Below are 20926 nucleotides of genomic sequence, written 5' to 3' on the forward strand. Positions count from 1 at the left end.
CTTCTCCTCAAGTTGCCTCCAGGGGAGCTCCGCTTATAGTTCAGATAAAGATGACGAATCAGCGACGTCTGGTCCCGCTCTTTGGGCAAATGATGACGGATGCCACTGGAAGTTGCCTTTCCACATCTCTGCGGCGTTGGGACTTTCCTCACTGCTCAGCCCAAAGTTCCCGACAATGCCTTTAATGCTTTAATTGGGAATTGCAATCGGCCAGGAGGACTTGGCTTTGTTACTGTGGCAGAAGAGACTGTTCTGCGGGCCTTACCTCATCTCCAGAACCTACTTCATACCCCCCCCCCCCTTGTCTTGAGGTTCCTGATATTCCTATGGCTTCATTCGGAAAGGTGTTTTTCGTAAGCCATCGCAGCAGGTAGAGTAGGAATTAAATTTCCCAGTGCATGGTGTGAAGTTGAGGGAGGGCTGAGGGAGACGCTCCAGTGTAGGAAATGTCTCTGTCCCCTCTGGGATTTTTCTGTACGGTGAACTTTTCTCCTTCAGGGACTCCCACGGTGAAGGAGCTCTTCCTCGGCTTACGCTTTTTGACCGTTTTGTGCACAGTGGATCGATCGGTCTCCATGGTGTTTGGGTTGCCTTGGCGTTTTGGACGTTACCTTTAATCATGTCCTTCTTCGTGTGAGCGAAAGCTCACAAAGGCGCCTATTTCGGTGAAACCCGTTTTGGCTGAAGATCTGATCCACGTTATTGATCTCAACGTAGACGCTTCTCCTTTTCCAGTCAAACAGCCTCTCTCACGAGCAGCGGGTTTGTTTTCCGTGCTCCTGTCTGTCTTTTTCCTTCTTTGTGAAGCTTTTCAGAGTTTTTCAGAGCTTCTCCACAGCATGACACTCCTGTAAATGTGTTTTGACATAAATCCTCTGCCAGAGTTACTTTCAAGGGATGAGGCCACTAATTTAGCTAGACGCATAGAAAGGTTAAGCTACCTGACTACTTCAGAAAAGTTCAGAAGTTTTCCAAATGCCAATTGCGATATTGCACATAGACAGCCTGTGTCTGTCTATCTGTTCGTCTGTCTGTCTGTCTGTCTGAGTGTGTAGGCATGTTTAATTTATTCGGCGATTGGAGATGTAGATAGGTGCAGGAATGAGAAAGATGACTTCATTTGCATGTGATTTAAATGCTCATGCATAGGCAAATGTGCGCATACTGACCACAGGTTCACCAGGTGGATTCGACTGGTGAACCTGTGGTCAGTATTTAAATCCGACCCTCCCAGAGAGTGAAGCCAGTTATGCTTTCATGGACTCTCAGCCAGAGAAGAAGTGCTCTGGAACAGGGGACTGAACCAGCAGGCACCCAGTGATGGGGTAGAGGTAGACCCCTGAGAAACGCGGGTGCCCATAGGTTAGCATCTTTTGCAAACAGTTAAAAGATCATTATTTCCAATTCGAGTAATAACTCATTTATAGTGGTGTGTTTTCATTTGTGTTTATCCACGTGTTCTCTTACATACACAAAGCAGTCAGCAAAGCTCGGTGCATGGCATACTGAAAGGTTATGACATTTTTTCTTAAGCATTAAGATATCGTGTTTGAATCAGGTTAGCTGGCCGATTGAGGATGATGGGCAGAAACAGATACACGCTCTGTGCTCTGTGGATGATGCCTGCTAACCTTTTGCTAAATCATTTTTCTTTTTACTTTGTCTTTTCTTTTCCCAGAGGCCGAGTCCCCAGGGTACGATACCTGCTACCCGGGGTACAGTGCCACACTACCCAGGGTACGATACTTGCTACTCGGGGTACTACGTCCCACTACCCAGGGTGCAATGCCTGCTGCCCGGGGTACAGTGCCACACTACCCAGGGTACGATACCTGCTACCTGGGGTACTACGCCCCACTATCCAGGGTGCCAAGTCTACTGTCCAGGGTACTACGCCCCACTACCCAGGGTGCAATGCCCCCTATGGGGTACCAGCTGCCCTAATAAGTTCTAAAAACACATTTTAAGAAATGCAATCACGGACCTCTTTATTTCTCATTTAAACCTCTCATGTTTTTTCTTTGCTCTCCAGACGTGAACAGAGTTGCTTTCCCGTGCAGTGCTGCCTCTATGAGCCCAGGGCGGGGTCCGGGGGGTTCAGTGGGGCCCCTCACTGGCTTTGCCTTGTCAGCCCTGCTTCTTAATTTCTACAGGGAATCAGCAGCATGGTTTTATTCAGAAACCTTAAACAGCCCACACTAGTTTCACTTGTTCCTGGCGGCCCAGGAGTCTCCTAAGATTACCTTTGTGTCCCAGCTGACCCGTAATCTTGAGCAGAAAAGCAGGGCCATCTGTGATTTAGTGGAAGTACCAGAAACATGAAGAATGTGTATATAGGTTTGTCCTGTATGTTGTTATAGAAATATGCTTATACGCTTGTGGCTCAATTACAGAGTGGGCATGCAAATTAGACCGTGCATTCCTCACTGACCGTAAAGGTTTATATGTGAGTTTAGCAATTCGGACGGAAAATGTGTACTCTCCACTTGTTGTTATGTGTCTGTAACCACAATGCTGAGGATTAATTACCTTGTGAGGCGCTGTCTAGCAACCAAAACGCCTACTAACGGCTTGGATAGGTTGTGAAGTGACTTCACCCCTGAAAACAGCCCACCTGGAGCGTGAGCAGACTTCCAAAACTCAGTAATTCAAAAAAAATTAAAAATTGAAATAAACAAATGAAAACCCAGCAAGAAAAATGACGCATGAGGTCTTATATTACCTATAAGGAGATGATGATTCTCTGTGCGTGGCCTATTGGAGAAATTAGTGCCACTATATGTTCCTTCCTGAAACGGTGTAATTAAAGGCAATTAAGTGTTTAAACCTCCTTGGCAGGAAGAGCCAGAGATGCCCGCTGCCTTCTGCAGACTTGTGGGCGAACAGTGGGCGAAGTGCTTGTTATCTCCTCTCGGCCCAGTAATCTAGAATCTGCAGTGACATTCATATGCAGATGACCTGCAGTTAGGATCTCATAAGCCTTAGCTCACCTACCAGCATGTTATTTATGGACTGTGGGGTGGTTTAAAATGACAGATAATTGGGTTTAGTTGGACCTTACAGTCTGATTGTCCAAATCTGGGATTTGATCATAGCTTTTCAGATGATCTCAGGCTTGGGATGCCAGGGAACCTACACTTAAAATTAAATACTAGGAAGTCAAGTCTGCTTTGTTTGGATATTTGCAAAGGTGTTTAGGTTAGGGTCACATGCCTCCAGTTCCTTTTGGACAAAAGACATCTGTAAGCATTATAACTTCAGAGACCAATTTTGCTGTTTATTTTGAGCATGCCTGCCCATTTGGGGATGTGGCAGGACTCCAGCTCCTCCAGGGGAGGAGATATCTGCTCCACATCGCTGCCCACAAAGTGCCACCTACTTCCGGCATTGAGAGGGTGCACCGACTCCCCTGACGTTCCTCTGGTGCCAGCATGGAGCCCGTGGCCAGCGACACACCCACCCTGGCTGTCACCTTGGCACGCTGATCTGGGCTGTGACCACTGCTAGTCGGCCCCCACTTCCTGTCCAAGGCTAGCGGAGACCTGCCCTAGATGTTGAGTTCTCAGTGAGGGGGATGGGGTGTGTGTGTGTGTGTGTGTGTGTGTGTGTGTGTGTGTGTGTGTGTGTGTGTGTGTATGGATGTGCGTGTGTGTGTGTGTATGGATGTGCGTGGATGTGCGTGTGTGTGTGTGTGTGTGTGTGTGTGTGTGTGTGTGTGTGGATGGATGTGCGTGTGTGTGTGTGTGGATGTGTGTGTGTGTGTGTGTGGATGTGGAGACGATGTGTCACTCTCTCTGCCCACAGCCATTTCTAGCCAGTTATTTTGTACCTCTGTGCCTAGAACCTCACTAACAAGTTACTTTTTGTTCCCATCAGCCCCGTGTGTTTTTTTCACCGAGACTGTTTTGATTAATGTTCCACACCTGTCTTTATTTGGGTGGGTGTGGGTGCACACGTGTTTCCCCTTCCCTGGCTGTCCTGAGCTTCGTAGATACAAAATGAGAGAGGTTATCGATCGCCCGTCCGCGTTGGGAACAGTGTAATTGTTTCAGCTTTGAAGAGTTGATTGTTGCGATCACCCCCAGAATGCAGTTCGCTGTTAGACAGCCAGTCTTTGCCTCGTATGCCAGCGACCGCCTCCCACCATGGGCTGGTGGAGTTCAGATTATTCGATATCATGTGTAAATGAATATGAGTTGTTAAGAGCCAAGGCTCGCTGAATTAATATCTAACAAAGTGCGAAACCTCTTCTGAATGCTGACTGACAGGGTAAACGAATCACCATGAAAGAGTGTTGGGGGTGAGTGGAAAGTGGAGAATAGGAGCGGGTCTCTACCCACCCCCACCACCACCCTTCTGACTGACAGGTGTATTGAGCAGACAAAGTCTGATCCCTCCACCAATAAACCGCCAAGAATTTGCATGCTAATAAGTTATTATCAGATCAAAAGCTGTTATCGCGTGTGGGCAGAATTAATTATCCGCTACAGAGCACATGGTAAGGACTAACAGAAGGGGGAAAAGTCTTCCAGGTTGAATAAGGTCCTTCATGTTTGGGTTGGAGGAGGGGCTGTGGAGGGTGCATGATTGAGATGGGATTGAAGATGGTGGAGGGTCACTCAAGGTGGTTTCACGGGGGTGGGGGGATGGGGATTCAGGGATAAATGTCTGGATGAGACTTTACACACCTTTTGAACAGTTTGTTTGTGTCCAACACTAGTGTGACGACTAGCTGGTGCAGGTCCAGCACGCTCAGCAACGTGCTCTGCAGTTGACCTTCACTGAATACCTCCGGCAGGGACACATGCACGTAGGCAGTCGGTGGTGTATCTGAGCGTCTGTCATCCCACAAGTTAAGCGGGGCCCACCTACCTCTCGCCAAAGTCACGATGGGAGATTCTGGTTCCCACACACAACTATTCATGCTTTGCTAGAATCCTCCTTCAAGTTGAGAATGAATCTGAATGTCACATGGGCATTACTGGAAATTTAACTCCATGCAGAAGCGAATGAGATGAGTTGTAATATCACTGCAGAGCTGCTGCAATGATGATTATAGCACCTGAGGTTTTTTTGGAGAGGCGAGTGACAACATTTGTTCGCACCCCTCAAATCATTGTGCAACTTCCCCTTCTGTCCAAAAAAGAAACAAGAAAACAGGACATCCTTGATCAACTGATGTATACACCTGTGGGGTTTTCTTTACTGTAGTAAATAGTGATAATTTTGAATTCATTTACATTTTAAATATGGCGTTATATTTTTGTGCCTTCATGCTTTAATGTTTTATTTTTTTTACTGGAATGTTGGATAATGATGAATTCACCACTAGTTGTGTTCAGCAAGACAGCATGCATGTTACATAATGCACAGTCTGTTTCTCGAGATGTTGCATGTAACATGCATGAGCAAAAATGTCTGATTAATGGTGTTAAAAGAGAATTGTTGATGCAAGTTACCAGACCAAATTTGGCGAGCCAGTGCACTTGAGCGATGTACGAGAGAGTAAGCTGATAAGCATACGGGTTAGATTATGAAGTCAAGTTCGAAACATCAGGACCAATGAGACAGTGGACTGAGAGCATGGTGGAGAAGGGAGGCAGAGAACTGCAGGAGTTAGCTGATGGCGGTCCCTGTCGCTCGTGGTACGTGATTGTGACGGCAAAATCAATGACATTTAATAACCGAGCAGCTTCATTGTGGATGTCCTGGCGTGTAGCACGCGGGACAGCTATCCTGTTCGGTGGAAGATAAACCCTTACATTCGCCTCACAGAGTCTACAGCAAGAAAATGGATTTCTGAGCCACTCATATCAGGAGCTACAGTTAATAAACTGGCATCATATCAAGAGTATATCACTCAGAAGTGATACACCCTTGATATGGCAAATAAATTGCTCCTTACCCCAAAATATTACTAAGAGAAAAAAAATTCAGGATGAGCTGACTTTTTTCCAAGTCTTTTAGGGGACTATTAGATGTAAAAATGGCGCTGAAGATCACTTATAGTCCTAAAAGCTTGAACAAACAGAGCAGGATTTTTTTTTATTTCTGGGAACGAGGGCGAAGATTGAACATGGATCATTAAAACCACCCCCTCAGAGAAAGGTGAGCTTACATAAGAAGCAGCCTGATACCCTACCGCCCACCCACACGGCGAGAGAAAGGTCTGTTCTTTATCACACACACACACACACACACACACACACACACACACACACACACACACACACACACACACACACACACACAGAGAGAGAGACAGAGTGCCTGGCAGGGCAATTACTTGTGATCATTGGTCAGGATGGAGAACGGGGGTGGGGGGGTTATGGTCTCGTGAGTATAGGGCCATTTATCGTGGCCGAGTAAGTTCTCTGGCACACTCCGAAACCGCACCACTGGTTAATTACGTCTGCTCACTAATTGAAACTAAGGATTACAGGAGGCATTTCATTGTTTGCGTGGGCTGTGATGGAAGTAATACCATAATTAGGGCTGATGAGATGCTTGTTGAGACGTCGCCATGTTGCGTTAACCCATGAGAGGGGAAGGAAAGAACGTCTGCCTCCTCGGTGCTCTTTATTTATTTATTTATTTATTTATTTATGCTCGCGAGCGCTCTGAAAACGTCAGGATCGCGCGCCACAAAGCCCCTTACCTTCACCGGACTCCATGGCAGTCGCTCTTAAACCGTGCCGGTTGGCGAGCTATAGCGTGACTGCTCTTTGTTTGTTTGGTTGGTTGGTTGGTTGGTTTTCCTTCTCTCCCTTTCATTGTGTTGCTGAACACACGGGGTGACGCGCTGATAAATATCGCGGCGTGCGCGCAACGCGTTTGACTCAGCACGGGCAGACTCGGCGGCGCTGGCGCACGAGAGGTGGTGAGGCTTCCGCACGCGGTGTCCTGCCACACGCGACACGACGCTGTCAAAACACAACACCTTGTCATGTGCCTCGGGCGCTTATTATTTCCCTACTGGAACCTTCTCCGCTTTGTTGTGGCTTCCCATGTGGTCACGGCGGAAAAGCACAAGTGCACTAGGAAATCTGCTGCTGTAATAAAAAAACCAAAAAAACAAACCCAATGTTAACTGTTTAATACAGTTCCTGTTTGAGACTGTGTGCATTTATATGTGTTGACAGATAATTAGGAATGGCGCAAAGCATGTGTTCCCTGTCTGTTACATCATAGCACAGGTTAAACACCTACAGTCCAGGTTGTTGTTTTTGTTGACCTGTATTTAACCAGGTTAGTCCCGTTGAGACAAAACGGCAAAAAAGAGTTTCAACAGTGAGATTAGAACAGATGTTAAAATAATCTGCACAGTTTTAGTAGTTTTTCATAGTTTTAGACTCGCTCAGGGATACCGCGACTGCTGGGTTCTGATCAGACTGTAGGTTGTCCCCTGCGGTTTGTGCGGGTAACGTTGATGCGGCTTTTTGCCCAGTTCAGTTCGGACATTCAGTACAACAGATGCTGAATGTGTTACAAGTGTTTCGCTACAAGGTGACAGAAAAGTTAAAATCTACGACTTTCTAACCGAAATTTCAAATATGCATCGTATACTACAATATTATAGCTTGGTTTGCAAACGAATATTCTCAACTATATATCCAGTATAATTCTCAGAGGCACGGAAATTGCAGAATTAAGTTGCCGCTTCTTTCCGTTAGCATGCTGTGTTGCTACTTCCTTACGTCGCCTTTGATGTCGGCCTGTAATTACTCGATTGGGCAGAGCTGAAGATTTCACACATTCAGACTGCTTCTGCCAGTGGAGAGATGGTTTTGGCTATGTTTGTTTAAAATTGCTTAATTTAATATTTACAAAAGAAGCAAAGTAAATGATCAATCGGTAGCTGGCGCTTCATTTCCTGGAGCTTTCGCTGTAGATGGGGGGTCTCCGCAGTCGGGTCTTATTCCAGTGGCGCTCACTTTCAAATTCAAATATTCTCCAAAGTGCTGCAGTTCTTTATTATCAGTTAGTAATATCTTACGTCATAGACCAGTGCTTCCGTTTTTAGCTGAATTCTGCTGTTTCCACATCCATCATGTCTCTTTGGCCCTCTTCGCCGTGAAAATGCCATAATAGCCTCACCGCATTCGGATGTGCTTTTTCAGATGATAGTTTGCAGCTTCATGCAAGTCATTTTCTGCTAGCCAATCAGATAACCACAGAGGCGGGACATACAGGTGTCATTCGATTCACATTTTTCTGTCATTCACGGGTGCCACCAATCAGACCCACTCCAGTCAGTTCCACAGTGCTATAATTTGCACTTGCTTAAATTAACCACCTTATAGTCTATCAGACTTTAGTTTTTCAATGGACAGCTCATGAAAATGTTGCAGTGAGCTGTTTGCCTGTGATGTTTAATTTCCAAATGTCAGTCTCCTTCATATTTATGAGTGCCCGTCTTCCCGAGCCAAGCAGGAGCCGGAACCGGGCTCGCTGTTCTGGGCCGGAGCCGGACGGAGCGCACTGTTCCGTGTGCACGGACAGGTGACCTTTCGGCCTCTGTCTCATGGCAGCAGCCAAACGCCTATGAAGCGGATGGACAGGAATTCATAATAGGCTGAAGACTTCCAGTGTGCTAAGTCTGCAAAGCGGTGTTTGTGTGTATTTGGGGGGAGGGTTACAGACAGAGACATTGTCTGTGTGTGTGTGCCTCGGTGTGTTTTGATGCCTGTCCCATTGTTCAGACAGGAATACTTTAGAGTATTAATCAAAGAGGTCAGACCCATGGCCCCTGTATTTTTCTTTCATTTCCCACATTCTGCTGATGTTAAATGTCAGCGTACGCTGTTACGATATGTTTTGTTTTGCTTCATTTCCTTTTCCCTGCTACATGCCAGGAGACCGATCGCAAATCACATTTCGCACATGAGCGAGCGTTGAGGATTTGGGTTTCCCTCTGCTTCCTTTTATCGATGGCTGTGCCGCCCTGGAGTCCTGTTTTCGGTGAGGTGATTAAAGTGCTTCTGTTCATATGCTATCTCCCCATGTGTGTGTGTGTGTGTGTGTGTTTGTTTGTTTATGTCCATGGGCTTGAATCACTCCCACATTTCTGCGTATAGTCAGTGATCCTTTCCCAGGGTTCCTCATCTGTCTGGACATCTGGTGTTTATTCCACTCTTCTATCACAACGCTTATCCAGGCATGTAATTGCTAAATTAACACCCAACTCAAATGTCAATCCTGATAGTGATGCTTAGATTTCTCCATAATCGTCAGAACAAGTGGCAGTCTTGGGATTTGGCATCTATTAGAAGCAAATCCTGGGATTGGTTCATCCCGAGATGTCTATTACAAACCAAGAAAGATAATTCCCACGTCAGCTGGCCAGGGCAAGGCTGTTTTGGATAAGAGGTGAGGTTTGAACAAGCTCTCTAAAATTATCATGCATCTAAAAGCAGCCAGTCATGCCGCCAGGCCCAGTGTAGCTCGACACAGCGGGAATTGTGTTATAAGGTCCTGGGAAGGCTCCACACAGCAGCCAATCATGTGGTGCTGACAGCAGATTCATATCCATGTCATGGAAGTAGTTCAGCAGCAGTTGACACGTGTGTGTGCTGGAAGGAAAATGTGAAGGAAGAAGCTGAAGATCAGGGTCGAGTGTGAGTTTGTTTGTTTGTTTGTTTTGTTTACAAAAAGGCCCCCCCCCCCCCCCCCCAACAAGCAGCAGCCAAGACGCTGGAGCTTCTCCTGGTCCTTCACGAAAACATGTTCAGTTGTGAAAGATCAGGAAGCCAGTGTGAAGTGAAATTCAAGAACCTGTGGGGGCATGAGGAGAAACAAGGCAAACCGAAAGAGCCGTGTCCTTCCTGCAGCCTCCTTAACTCCTTCAGTGTGAGAGAGAGCGCGCGCGAGAGCGAGCAACGTGGTGGGTGTTGGTGGGGGGGGTACCGAGTGGAGAGCTTTGCAGTAGGCGAGTTGTCACACTGAGTAATTAGTCTCCGCTGGGCGGGAAACTTGCTGGATGTTGTGACACACACCAGATTGTCCACAAGTCCACCGAGAGTCCCTGTCACCAGCCTGTGGGTCTGTGCTGGGACAAATAAGACACACGCGCACACGCACACACACACACACACACACACACACACATACACATACTCTTTCTCCCCTCATCTTCAGGAGATTTGGCTGCCAGCCAGCACACACCACAGACAACAGTGAAGAAGGCCAAAAAAAAAAAAAGAAATATCTCAGTTTTTTAATTCCTATACTTTGCGCTTGTTTGTTTCTTTGTTTTTCAGTTCGCCTTTTACATCCCTAATCCAAGTTTGCAATTGCTGCAAATCCCAAGTTTTAATCCAAATGTGCAGTTCCTGTGTGACCTGTAATAAAAAAAAAAAAAAATGTAATAAAAAGAATTTAGGAAAAAGTTCCCAAGGCCACCCAGATTTCCTTGTGACTATGTTGTCCATTTTAAAGGTGAAGTGATGTCTGATGGGCATTTTGGAGGTGAGGATACGTCCGATGGGCATTTCTGGCAATTAGACACGACTGGCGTGCCTGCCTTTGTGCAGCTTCTTTGCAATCACGAGTACAGAATGGTGTACGGCGTCCTTGGTGGTAAATGAGCTTCTGGATTCCAGAGGCCAGGGAGGGGCAGCTGGTTTTGCTGTCTGGCGGTGGGTGTAATCCAGTCCCTTTGATAGGTGGCTTTACTCCACTGGTAAATGACAGCTTGTGACAGAGTGCTGTGAAGTGGAAATCATTACTGTTACAGAGAGAGAGAGAGAGAGATTATGAAGTCTGCAGCAGATAGGAAGGGTAATGGGGTAAGGGTGTGTGTGGGCTGGGGTGGTAATATGATGACAGCAGGAATGAGCAGGTTTGTTGTGTCCCGGTTGTGACGCTGCAGTGTGATCCAGGCACCTTTCCCCATCTGAAACCTCCATGTTTTGTATTTTTTGCACTGAAAGGCAGGGCTCAGTTTTACCGTAGGTGAGGCCTTTTTGCTTCAGAAAGCGGCTTTAAAATATGTGTTTTCTTCTGGCGCTGCTCATGAATTCCTGCACTAACACCCTCACAAGGTGGCGTGACACCCCTCTAATGCACTGCATTGATTTGCTTGTGTGAAAATGTAATTAATCTGGATTCATCGCTATTGTTTAATTCTTGACATTTTTGGCATATGTATGTGCTGAGGTGAAGAGAATTGTCTAAACCAAGAGTTGAGGACTGGCGTTTGGAGATTTAAACGTGAAAAGGTGGAAACATTTAAACATTTACACATGAAATCATTTTGGTTACAACTTTTAGTAGTGCACTCTCTCAAAATTCTATGTAAATTTGACTATGTTTAATAATTGTCAGATAATTATTCAACTGTAAGTATTAAATCATAGCATTAAATATGAGTGGTATTGGAATTTGGAAACGGATATTACCACGTGGAAGTGCTACAGTCATATTTATTTCCCAGTGTTGTTAAGCGCTGACATGTTGGCAGGCCTTGCCTTAAGTCCATATTGGCAAAAGGGCGCAGGAAACAGCTCAGTGTGCCGTCATACCGCTGTACGGTCTGGCCACGCCGATAACCCTCTCAGGCCGTGCGCACATCGTCGAGGGCGTCCTGACAGGCGCTCGTCCAGCTGCAGCCGCGCAGCTAGTCCTACTGCGAGTGCGTTTCAGGCTCTGACTGCTCTGCTGAAGGAGCGGCATGGTCACGCGAACCTTCTGCCTTTCATCAGGATGAAGAATGTCAACACAGGCGTGGATCAACGACGTGGCCCCAGCCTTATTGCGCTGCGTTTCACCGCCTTTAACTGAGATAAAAAGAGTTCCATCCTCCCTCCTGCAGATAAACGTGTCCGTAAATACCCCCGGCCTGCCTTACGGCCTTCTTGTCGAGCCGTTGTTCTGGCCCAATCACATGCTCTGTTGTGATTGCACGGTGTTTACTTAGATGTAATGAGGGGGATATAATGGAAGCTAAGAGAGGAACACACAACACACAACACCTTAATGGAACACGCGCGGGTGTGAACTGCGTTTTCCGTAACACTCTCAAAGCCCTCAGGAACATTGTAGGTTTCTCTGTTGCTCTGATGTTACTCTTCTGTGCCATGCAAGTTTAGTCGATGTTTTCATTCACAAAAGGTGAATTAATGTTTTGGTGGATCTGTAACGGATTATGCCTTATGATTGTTTTGTGTATTATTTAAACAGTGAGGTGCTGTACTGCTGATCGGGTGTGGGTGTAGTTCTAGCAGCCACGTGTTCTTAATAACCAGTTAAGTTCTGCCCTTGTTCCGTATCTTTTATGCGTAATATTGTTCAGATTTCCGTTACTAACATCCCCACCCCTGTCCGTGACAGGACCACCCCGAGTGTCGGCTCAGAGACGGTTAGCGGAGGGCAGCATGGTAGATAATTGCGCGCCCACCCCCCCCCCCCACCCCCCCCTGAGAGTCACCTCTTAACACCGTCATGTCCCATCCAACTCAGGGGGGGGTCGTGACCCTCAAGTGGGCTGTGACACTTTAGAAGATGATGGGGTTATATTGGGTTAATCAAGTCGGATTTCTTTGAGTGTGGGAGTTTATTTCCCTGGTCTGGCTTGGCAGAAAGGCTTCCTGGCTGTCCTGGAGGAATCGTGCCAATACATCCTTGCGTCTCGTTTTCACGTGGAGGTGAACATATGAATGCGTGCCAAATGAAAGTTCGCTAAAGTAGCTTGTCCCATGACTAATACGCAGTATTGCTACAGATCAAAGGTTAGTAATATAATTATGAGATTATCTGGGATTCCCTGGCAGGGGCTCGCTTGGCAGGGTCTGGAGAGCCGTTAGTTCGAATTCTGTGAACGTGCTGCCCAGGTGTTAAAAGGTGGCACAGATGTGCGACAGGAAGAGCTGCATATCCATCCAATCAGAACATTGCATTCTCTCTCGTTGTGCCCCCCCCCACAACCCGCCTGTGTTTGATGAATTGTCAGAGAAAGCCTTTCGCTTTTGACAGTCTGGGGAATATTATTTTTACTGAGTAATTACAGCACCAGCTGTTGAAGTGTATCTACATGCCACCGCGATGGCCTCTGTCTTAGCACAAGATGGGTGACGGCACGTGGCAGCAATCTGTTCTGGCTTGGCTCCTCCCTTCAAGGCTGGGACGTGCAGATGGGAATGTCAGCGTGCAGTGGGCGGAGCGAGGGGCGGAGCCGTGTGCGATCCGCTGCCACTGAGAAACGCCGTTAACGTGGGACCCGCCAGCTGTCCGCACGCCATCATCGACTTCTTTTATACTCCATTTGGTTAAAAAAATAAATAAATTGAGTTCTTGACTAACACTATCATTATGTGTCATACCGTGTGACATACCGGTTCAGTGAACACAGTTCGTCATAAACCATTCAGTGTAATATTCACTGCCATCGTTGCTGTGCACGGTATAGGCAGCACACGTAGCAGAGGGGTACAGGTGGCAATAACTCATTTTGCTGTGATAGAGCAGAGAAATATTACAACTGGAAATGTCTATGAATAATTTGGGAGTTTAAATACATAGCAAGAAAAGCTTTAAAATATATTAGATGTCTGTTATAATATGTAGTCTCCTATCTTATGTGACATATTTTTGATGCGTGGTTTCGCGTGTCATGTGCTGTCTAGATTGGTTTTGAATCTTTGGTGATACAGTCATTGAAAATGTCTGAGACTACATATTCAACATTTTGTCTTCAGTTTTTTATCACTATCTTAAAATCTCATTTCAGTGAGGAGGACTCTTGAGCTTTGTTTGTGTGGATATGAAATCTCACCTTTAAAAAAAAAAAATCCATTTTTAATTTCTTCACACTGCAAAACCAGGTGGCACTGAACGTATGAAATGACTTCTCTTCATCTTCGTCTTTCCACTCTGTTAGTGCAACATCTCCAAGTGCTCACGGTTCCTCAGCACCAAAACTGATCGCTTTCGATTCCAGTTTGAAAGGGGAACGTTTGTCGGCGCTCACTTAAAGCACTCGAGACGTGTCCTGCGAACGTTGGAGACGTGTCCTGCGAACGTTGAGCTTGTTTAACAGAATCACTGCTGGAATAACAAACACACCAGATGCGTTTCAAGGTTTCCCTGCTCCTTGGTCTATGTCGTGTATGTGGACAAGTTGAGGATGATGTGAAAATGGCATGTCTATACAGAGGGGCATAAAAGAACATTATCTCTGAATACCTTTCGCATACATCCTTTTATGATTTTACGGTGCCCTTTGAGTCATGCCCACACTCACTGGAAGGGAGTCAAGATGGGTATTTCACATGGCGGCCAGTTAATGGAGAGATGTTTCCGTTTATTGCTGTTCCGGGTTAAATGTCACGAGTCAATCGCCAGTGTCATGTGATCCCCCTGCCCTGTATTAATCTGTCTCTTATTGAAGATATGAACTGAAACATGGGCCAATGGGACACACACACACACACACACACACACACACATACACATATATATATATATATATATATATATATATATATATATATATATATATATTCATATATATATATTCAAAAAGCTTTCTGATACTAGTTTTTAATAGGCAGATAAGCTCCGATGTCATGCCACAGATCCACTCCTCAATTCATCGGTATTAATCATACCATTGACCAGGACGCCTCCCAGAGTCTGCACAGAAACTTCCTGTAGGTAATCTCCTCAAATTCACAAAGAAAACGTTCGGTCTCCCTCTTCCTGCCCCACAGAAATGATTCCCGTTTCTGGAGAATTTTTTCTCTTCAACCAGTTGTTCAGACCTTGCCTTCACATGTGATTAGTGGCGAGTGCTGTCTCAGATCCAGGGACGTGAGGTTCAGAGGCACACGCCCAGCTGGTCACATGATGTAGGAGAAACCGTGACCCCACCTTCTTCCATCGCTCCGTGGTCCATTTCTAATGTTCACGTACCCTTTCAGCAGGGGACGGGTGTCGGCGTGGGCACTCGACTGGCATGCAGCTGTGTTCTGACGCCCTTTTATCATAGCCTGTGTTAATTTTCGCTCGTGCAGTAGCCTTGGGCTCTCATGACCTGTCACCAGTTCACTGGTTGTCCTTTCTTGGACCACGACATACCGGGACACTCCACAAGAACTGCTGTTTTAGAGACTCTCTGACCTAGTTCTCTATCCGCCATAGCTTGGCTCTTACTCAGACTCCAAAGTTGCCAGTTTTTTTCCTGCTTCAAACACGTCAACTTCAAGAACCGACTGTTCACTGTTTCTGCCTTTTATAGCCCACCCCTTGACACTCATCCAATAAAACATAAATCTAACCAGAACTGTGTTTGTATTTTCTAAAAGGTTACTGATGTCTTAGAAGAATAGGATTGATTCCCAAATTCTCCTTTGTGGATTTGCAACAACAACAAAAAAAAAAACCCAACCGGTTCAGCTCAACACAAACATCAAAGCCTTACGAAAGGGAGCATGTATAGAATGAGTGAACCAACACCCCAACCTCATACCAAAAGCTGTGTGGGATCTCTTGGACAGGGAAAAGAACAAAAACAAGTTAAGCTATGATCAAAAGGGGAAACTTGAAAGACCACAGTGGAGCCAGTTTTTCAAGCACATGAATATAAAAAAAACCCCAAAAAAACCAAACAAAAAACAACAACAGACTACCCCGACAAATACTTTTATGGCTTTAGATATGTTTTAGGGTGGTCTAAGTTTTTTCATTCATATATGTACTGTATGGCCAGAGGTTTGCGGCAATCAGACCACCACAGCTATCTGAGCGTCCCGCTCCAGAACCACGGGCATTGCTTTGGGTGTGCTCTCTCTCTTCTGGGAAGGCCCCCTCAAGAGTGTGTCTGTGGTCATTTGCAAATGTAGTCGAAAGAGCGTTTGTGGGGTCATGCACTGTTGTGGGCGAGAAGGCCTGGCTCATAATCAGCAGTCTATCATCCTAATCCCAAAAGTGTTTATGGGGTAGACGTCGGGGCTCTGTGAGGGCACTAGAGGGCACTTTTATGGACCTCATGTTGTCCACAGAGCCTGAAACAGGAAAGGGTCCTCTCTAAACTGTTGTCACAAAGCCGAAAGCATATGTCGTCTAAAATTTATGCTTGTTCACCGTGGCATTAACATTACCCTTCACCGCAACACAGGGGCCCAGGCACTGAGAAACAGCCCCGGGCCGTTATTCCTCCACCAGTCTACACTGTTGCATTCTGGTAGGCGGTGTTCTCCTGACATCCGCCAAACCCGGAGTGCCAGATAGTGAGTGACGTCTGATTCGTCACTCCACAGAACACGTTTCCGTGGCTCCAGAGTCCAGCGGCGCTGTGCTTCACGCCACCCCAGCTGAGACTCAGCATCACGCGCGGCGATCTGGGGCTGCCGCACGGCCATGGAAACCCGTTTTATGAAACTCTCAACACACCGTTCGTGTGCTGTTGTTGCTACTGGAGGCAGCGCGGAACTCTACAGCAAGCTGTGCAGTTTGGGACAGGTGATTTCTACGCGTTACGTGCACTCAGCAGTCCTGCCTCTTCATGGATGAGCTGTTGTTGCTATATATATGCACATACACACAAATAGAACAACGGCTCTGTTGGAACGTTGACAGTGGATCAGTGGCTCCATGCTCACGACGGTACGTGCAGCTCACCAGTTCCCCCACTGGCTGGAAGAGCTCTGCCAAGGCGCATCCATGGAGGTGTGATGGGAGGACCAGGCTGAGGAGCAGAGGGAGTGTGCAGTGCATGCTGGGAGGTGCGGTTCTGTTGTCAACTTCCCCTCTGCCCGGCTCCTGCCTGCCGAGACGCACTTGCGGCAGCTGGAGACACGCGGGTGCCATCCCGGCACACCTGGGACGTGTCTCAGGCTCCTCCGCACTCCGGCGGAAGGTAAAGATGGTGCCGTGCTCAAATAACGTTCTAGGAAGCTCGCCAAGCACAGACAGGTTTTTCACAGCCCTTTCTTCATGTTACATAGACATTGAATACATAGAAACAGATTCCTCCAGATTCCAAGGAGGTTGTAACAGACCTGGGTAAAAATAAATATTTAAATTATAATTATTATTATTAATATTAGTAGTAGTAGTAGTAGTACTACTTGAATCCACTTAAGTTCTTTATATTTGGTGCATTTGAAAAAGACTCAGTGTTATTATGACTGAAAATAGTTGTGTTATTTAAACACAGCACAATAATAATTTTAAAAAAACTCTAAGCGTTTATGCGTCCTTGATTTAACAATCTCTCCCAAAAATGTTTTGTTACAACACATTGCAAAGTTTAAAAAAAAAATGAAAAATTTAGTTCGCAAATGTTGTCGAAAGTGAGCAGGGGTCTGGTGTAAAGGTACAGGCAGCGTAACCCAGTCACTGCACTCCTGAATGTGGGTGTATTTGCAGACACTCTCTTGCTGGTTCTGTGGTAGGTACATATGCAGATGGTCGCCAGCTCATGTAGCAGACATTTAATCTGCTTCTTAGGTTTACTTCAGAAAAAAAGATGTAACCATATGTTCCAAATGCAAATATTTAGTTCGTATTTGTAATTGACCCAAATCACATCACTGTACCACTGAAATTATTCATATCTGACAAACAAAAGTGGTTATTGCAAATATAAGTTAAGTCACTTTGTCCTGAGCCAACTGTATACAAAACACCCATACATACACATATAAGACATCACTCTAAAACAGTATAACCTTCGACAGCCATTTTCCCAGGACGTACCCAGCGTTTGAGTTATCGTGGCGCTCATGCTACAGGCTTCAGCACATCATATCCATGAGCTTCACAAAGCCTAGCACAGTAAACGCCGAGGCCTTATTCATCCGGTTATGACACAAAAGTAAAATATGGTGACGTCTCAAGTAACCAATTAGTTTAAAAGGAAAACATTGATTCTCAGTTTCATTAAATGCCTTAATATTTCAGAGCACTCCTTCTGTTCCAGTGTTTTTTACGGCGTAGTAATACGATCCAAAGGTTTGTACAGCATGAGCTATTGAACCAGAACATGAAAGACATTTAAAGATTAAAGCAAAGAGATTATAATTTTTTTCTTTTTGTACAATTCCTTTGCTAAAATGGGTCTTGATGTGTCGTTCCCCTCCTTCTGTGTTTTTGGTGTAGTTTATTCAGATTGGTTGGGCAATCACTATAGCCCCCAGCTGCAGAAGGCCTTGTGTTTGGGTTTGTAAAGTGTAAAGTCTGAGCAAAAACGGTTGGCTTGGGTAACAAAGGTCATGGCACAACTGGTGGTAAATGACCTGTACTTTGATCAGTGCCAACTTCAGCAGTATGTACGCATCATTAAAATAGCCGTGAAAAGGGTGGAAAAGACAAAGAATTGATCACATTTCGTAACATGACCCATTGGATGCACTCTGAAGGAGCGTCTTCGAGTCAGCTGCTGACTTCCAGGGCCTGCTTGGAACTTTTAGAGATGCGGGCCTGTATTGTCAAAATATGCTGATTATTGTTTTCATAAAAGCGGTCTCGACGTGTTACGGCCTTAAGACGACTTTCCCACCGGTAGGGCGTTCCAAATTCAAGCTGACATCAGACTTTTCGTCTCTCCTATATGTCCAGTTGGTGGCAGTCCCTGCCCTGTTCTCTGCTCCGAGCCAAATATCACACTGGCACATTTGTTCCTCTTGAAATGTCTTGTGCAATCAAACGGACTCCTTCTCAGTTCGCGTTTGTTGCCATGGAGAAGAAATCACTAACTAAATCACTAACAGCCCACCCCGACCCGAAACGATCCTCCACCACAAATATCATTTTCTGAATGGAATGAAATTGTTCTTTATGGTAATGTCCTTTAGGTTGATGTCCTTTAGGGTGGATATCTTCAGGTCAGGGCGATCGTTTGGGTGGAGACGTGGTGTGGGAAGGAACAGTGTGCGTTAGTTTGAAGCTCACCAGTCCACAGACTGGTGGCGTGTGGAGCTGCGTAACTCTCCCTTTCTCCCACAGAACACATCATCATATCTTCTCTTACAAAATGTTTCTTACGCTTTAAATGTCTCAGAAAACACAAATGAAACCCAACAGAATGCAGTGCCCACTCGAGTGGAAATCCACCCATCAGAATGAAGTTGTCGTAGGGTTTACTAGTTTACTGCATGTACTGGGGGAAATCAAAAATTTCCACTGGGATTAAATGTCTTTACTACACTTACAGTATGTATATAGGCCTTTGTGCAACACAGTCAAATATTTCAGTCTGATTTAGCAAACCTAGCTGCCCATTGAACATAACTATCCCTACCAATCAGGCTAACATGCTCTCAGGTGTGAGAGAAAGTCATACCTTCTGTGCTTCAGTGATTTAGGGACCAACATGTATTTCATTTGCCATTTCTGAACATATGTGATATGCTATGTAACAATTTTGCAGTTATTTTTTTTCCCCTAAATGTATTCCTCTGTACATATAAAAAAATTTAAAAAAAAAAAAAAGTATTTTGTTAGCAAAATAAAGGTTAAAAAAACAGAGGTAAATAAACGGATTGTTCAGGATCATAGGACGACAGTTTGGTTTCAGAGACTTTGGTTTCAAAGACCTGTTCCAGCCACTTGGTTTTGCTAATTAGTTCGACCCACTGGGCAGAACTGATTAGTGTGATTATGTGCTGTCAGAAAATCAGGGCAGGACTTTTAACTTTTTTGAACTAGAATTTATACCTCTGTGTACGACACTTGCAAAAGTAATCAGGTTAGCAGTATTAACACATGCTTGATGGTGTTTAACCTTTGGTCGGAAATTCTTCAACCTTGGAAAAAAAAAAAAAGGACTTGGCACTGGTACAATTTACTGCAAGCTGCCAGTTCCGTGCATTTTCTGAGGGTGTTCCTTCAATACCGGAACAGGCGTAGTGACGTGTAACAGCAGTCATTTCTGGTTGTGTTTAGCTGCAGAAGCATGACAAAGAAGATCAAGAACTTCCCTCCAGATGGAGATCTGAGGAGGAGATGGCGAACGAGGCCTCTGTCCTGAGTCGTCTCTTCACTTAACTTCCCCTGGTAAACACATTTCTAATACACAGAGTCGAATCTGTCAAGAGCTGTCTTTAGAAAACCTCTTGACAATATTTGCAAAACTTGGAAAACATTTGTATGCATATCCAAACTTACATATTAACATGTTGCTAATATTTTAGAGTTCATTACATGGTTTTATAGTTATTATATAGTTTGTAGCCTCTGTTGATCTGAATAAATGTTTCTTTTCCACAAAGGTATTTTCCATCACTGCAGAGGACCTGGAATGATGTAACATGAACAGAATACAAGTTCTTTTTTGAATTCTTTACATTGTGCACTGATGTCCTGTACAAATCAGCCAAAGCCTGTTTTCTTTAAAGTACAATAAAAATATTTTACATTTTGCTTGTCAATTCTAAATGTTATCGCTGAGTTACATCTTTTTTTCCCCATAATATCAATTTAACAAGAACTAGCCTCCGTTGTGCTACTGACCACAATAGAAAAGAGATTTTTCCCTCTTTGTTTGTTATTTTGCCCTTCAGTCTTCATTTTCGGGAAAATTCTGTAAAAACCCTCCAAAGCCTCCATACCTCACCGCCTTTAATGTATTCGTTTCTCTCAAAACTCCATCAAGGTTTTATGGAAATTGGCACCTTAAGTGCCACATTTATTGTAAAGCCCAGTATTCCAATATGCCTGACATGCAGTGCAAAGATGTCTCTTATGTTTGTTATTCATGAGTGTCCTGAGCTACATCTCATTATTCGTCTAGTAATCCCATAGGCACCGTGTAAATCACTGAAATATCCGTACTGGAATTGTCCTTATTCCCTTAGTAGACATGTCATCCCGTCAGTCGGGAGAAGGGGCAAAATACGATTTCTAACCCAAGGTGCTTTGTAAAAGGGCATTCATCTATTTGCAGCTGGACAAGCATCTGTTACACGATCACTGTTCAATTCAAACA

At 45.2% G+C, this 20926-nt stretch overlaps 1 protein-coding gene across 1 annotated transcript in view; it reads left to right on the forward strand.

Moving 5' to 3' along the window:
• fhit (fragile histidine triad diadenosine triphosphatase) overlaps nucleotides 1-20376 on the forward strand; it is a 152897-nt gene extending 132521 nt beyond the window's left edge. Inside the window, exons 8-9 of the mRNA XM_035520633.1 lie at nucleotides 19885-19995; nucleotides 20211-20376. Coding sequence (XP_035376526.1) covers nucleotides 19885-19986 — 102 coding nt within the window. The 3' untranslated portion in view covers nucleotides 19987-19995; nucleotides 20211-20376. The remainder of the gene's footprint in view (nucleotides 1-19884; nucleotides 19996-20210) is intronic.
• The last annotated feature ends 550 nt before the right edge of the window (nucleotides 20377-20926 follow it).

This window comes from Electrophorus electricus, chromosome 20 (genome assembly GCF_013358815.1).
Source record: "Electrophorus electricus isolate fEleEle1 chromosome 20, fEleEle1.pri, whole genome shotgun sequence".
In the NCBI taxonomy this organism is placed as follows: Eukaryota; Metazoa; Chordata; class Actinopteri; order Gymnotiformes; family Gymnotidae; genus Electrophorus; species Electrophorus electricus.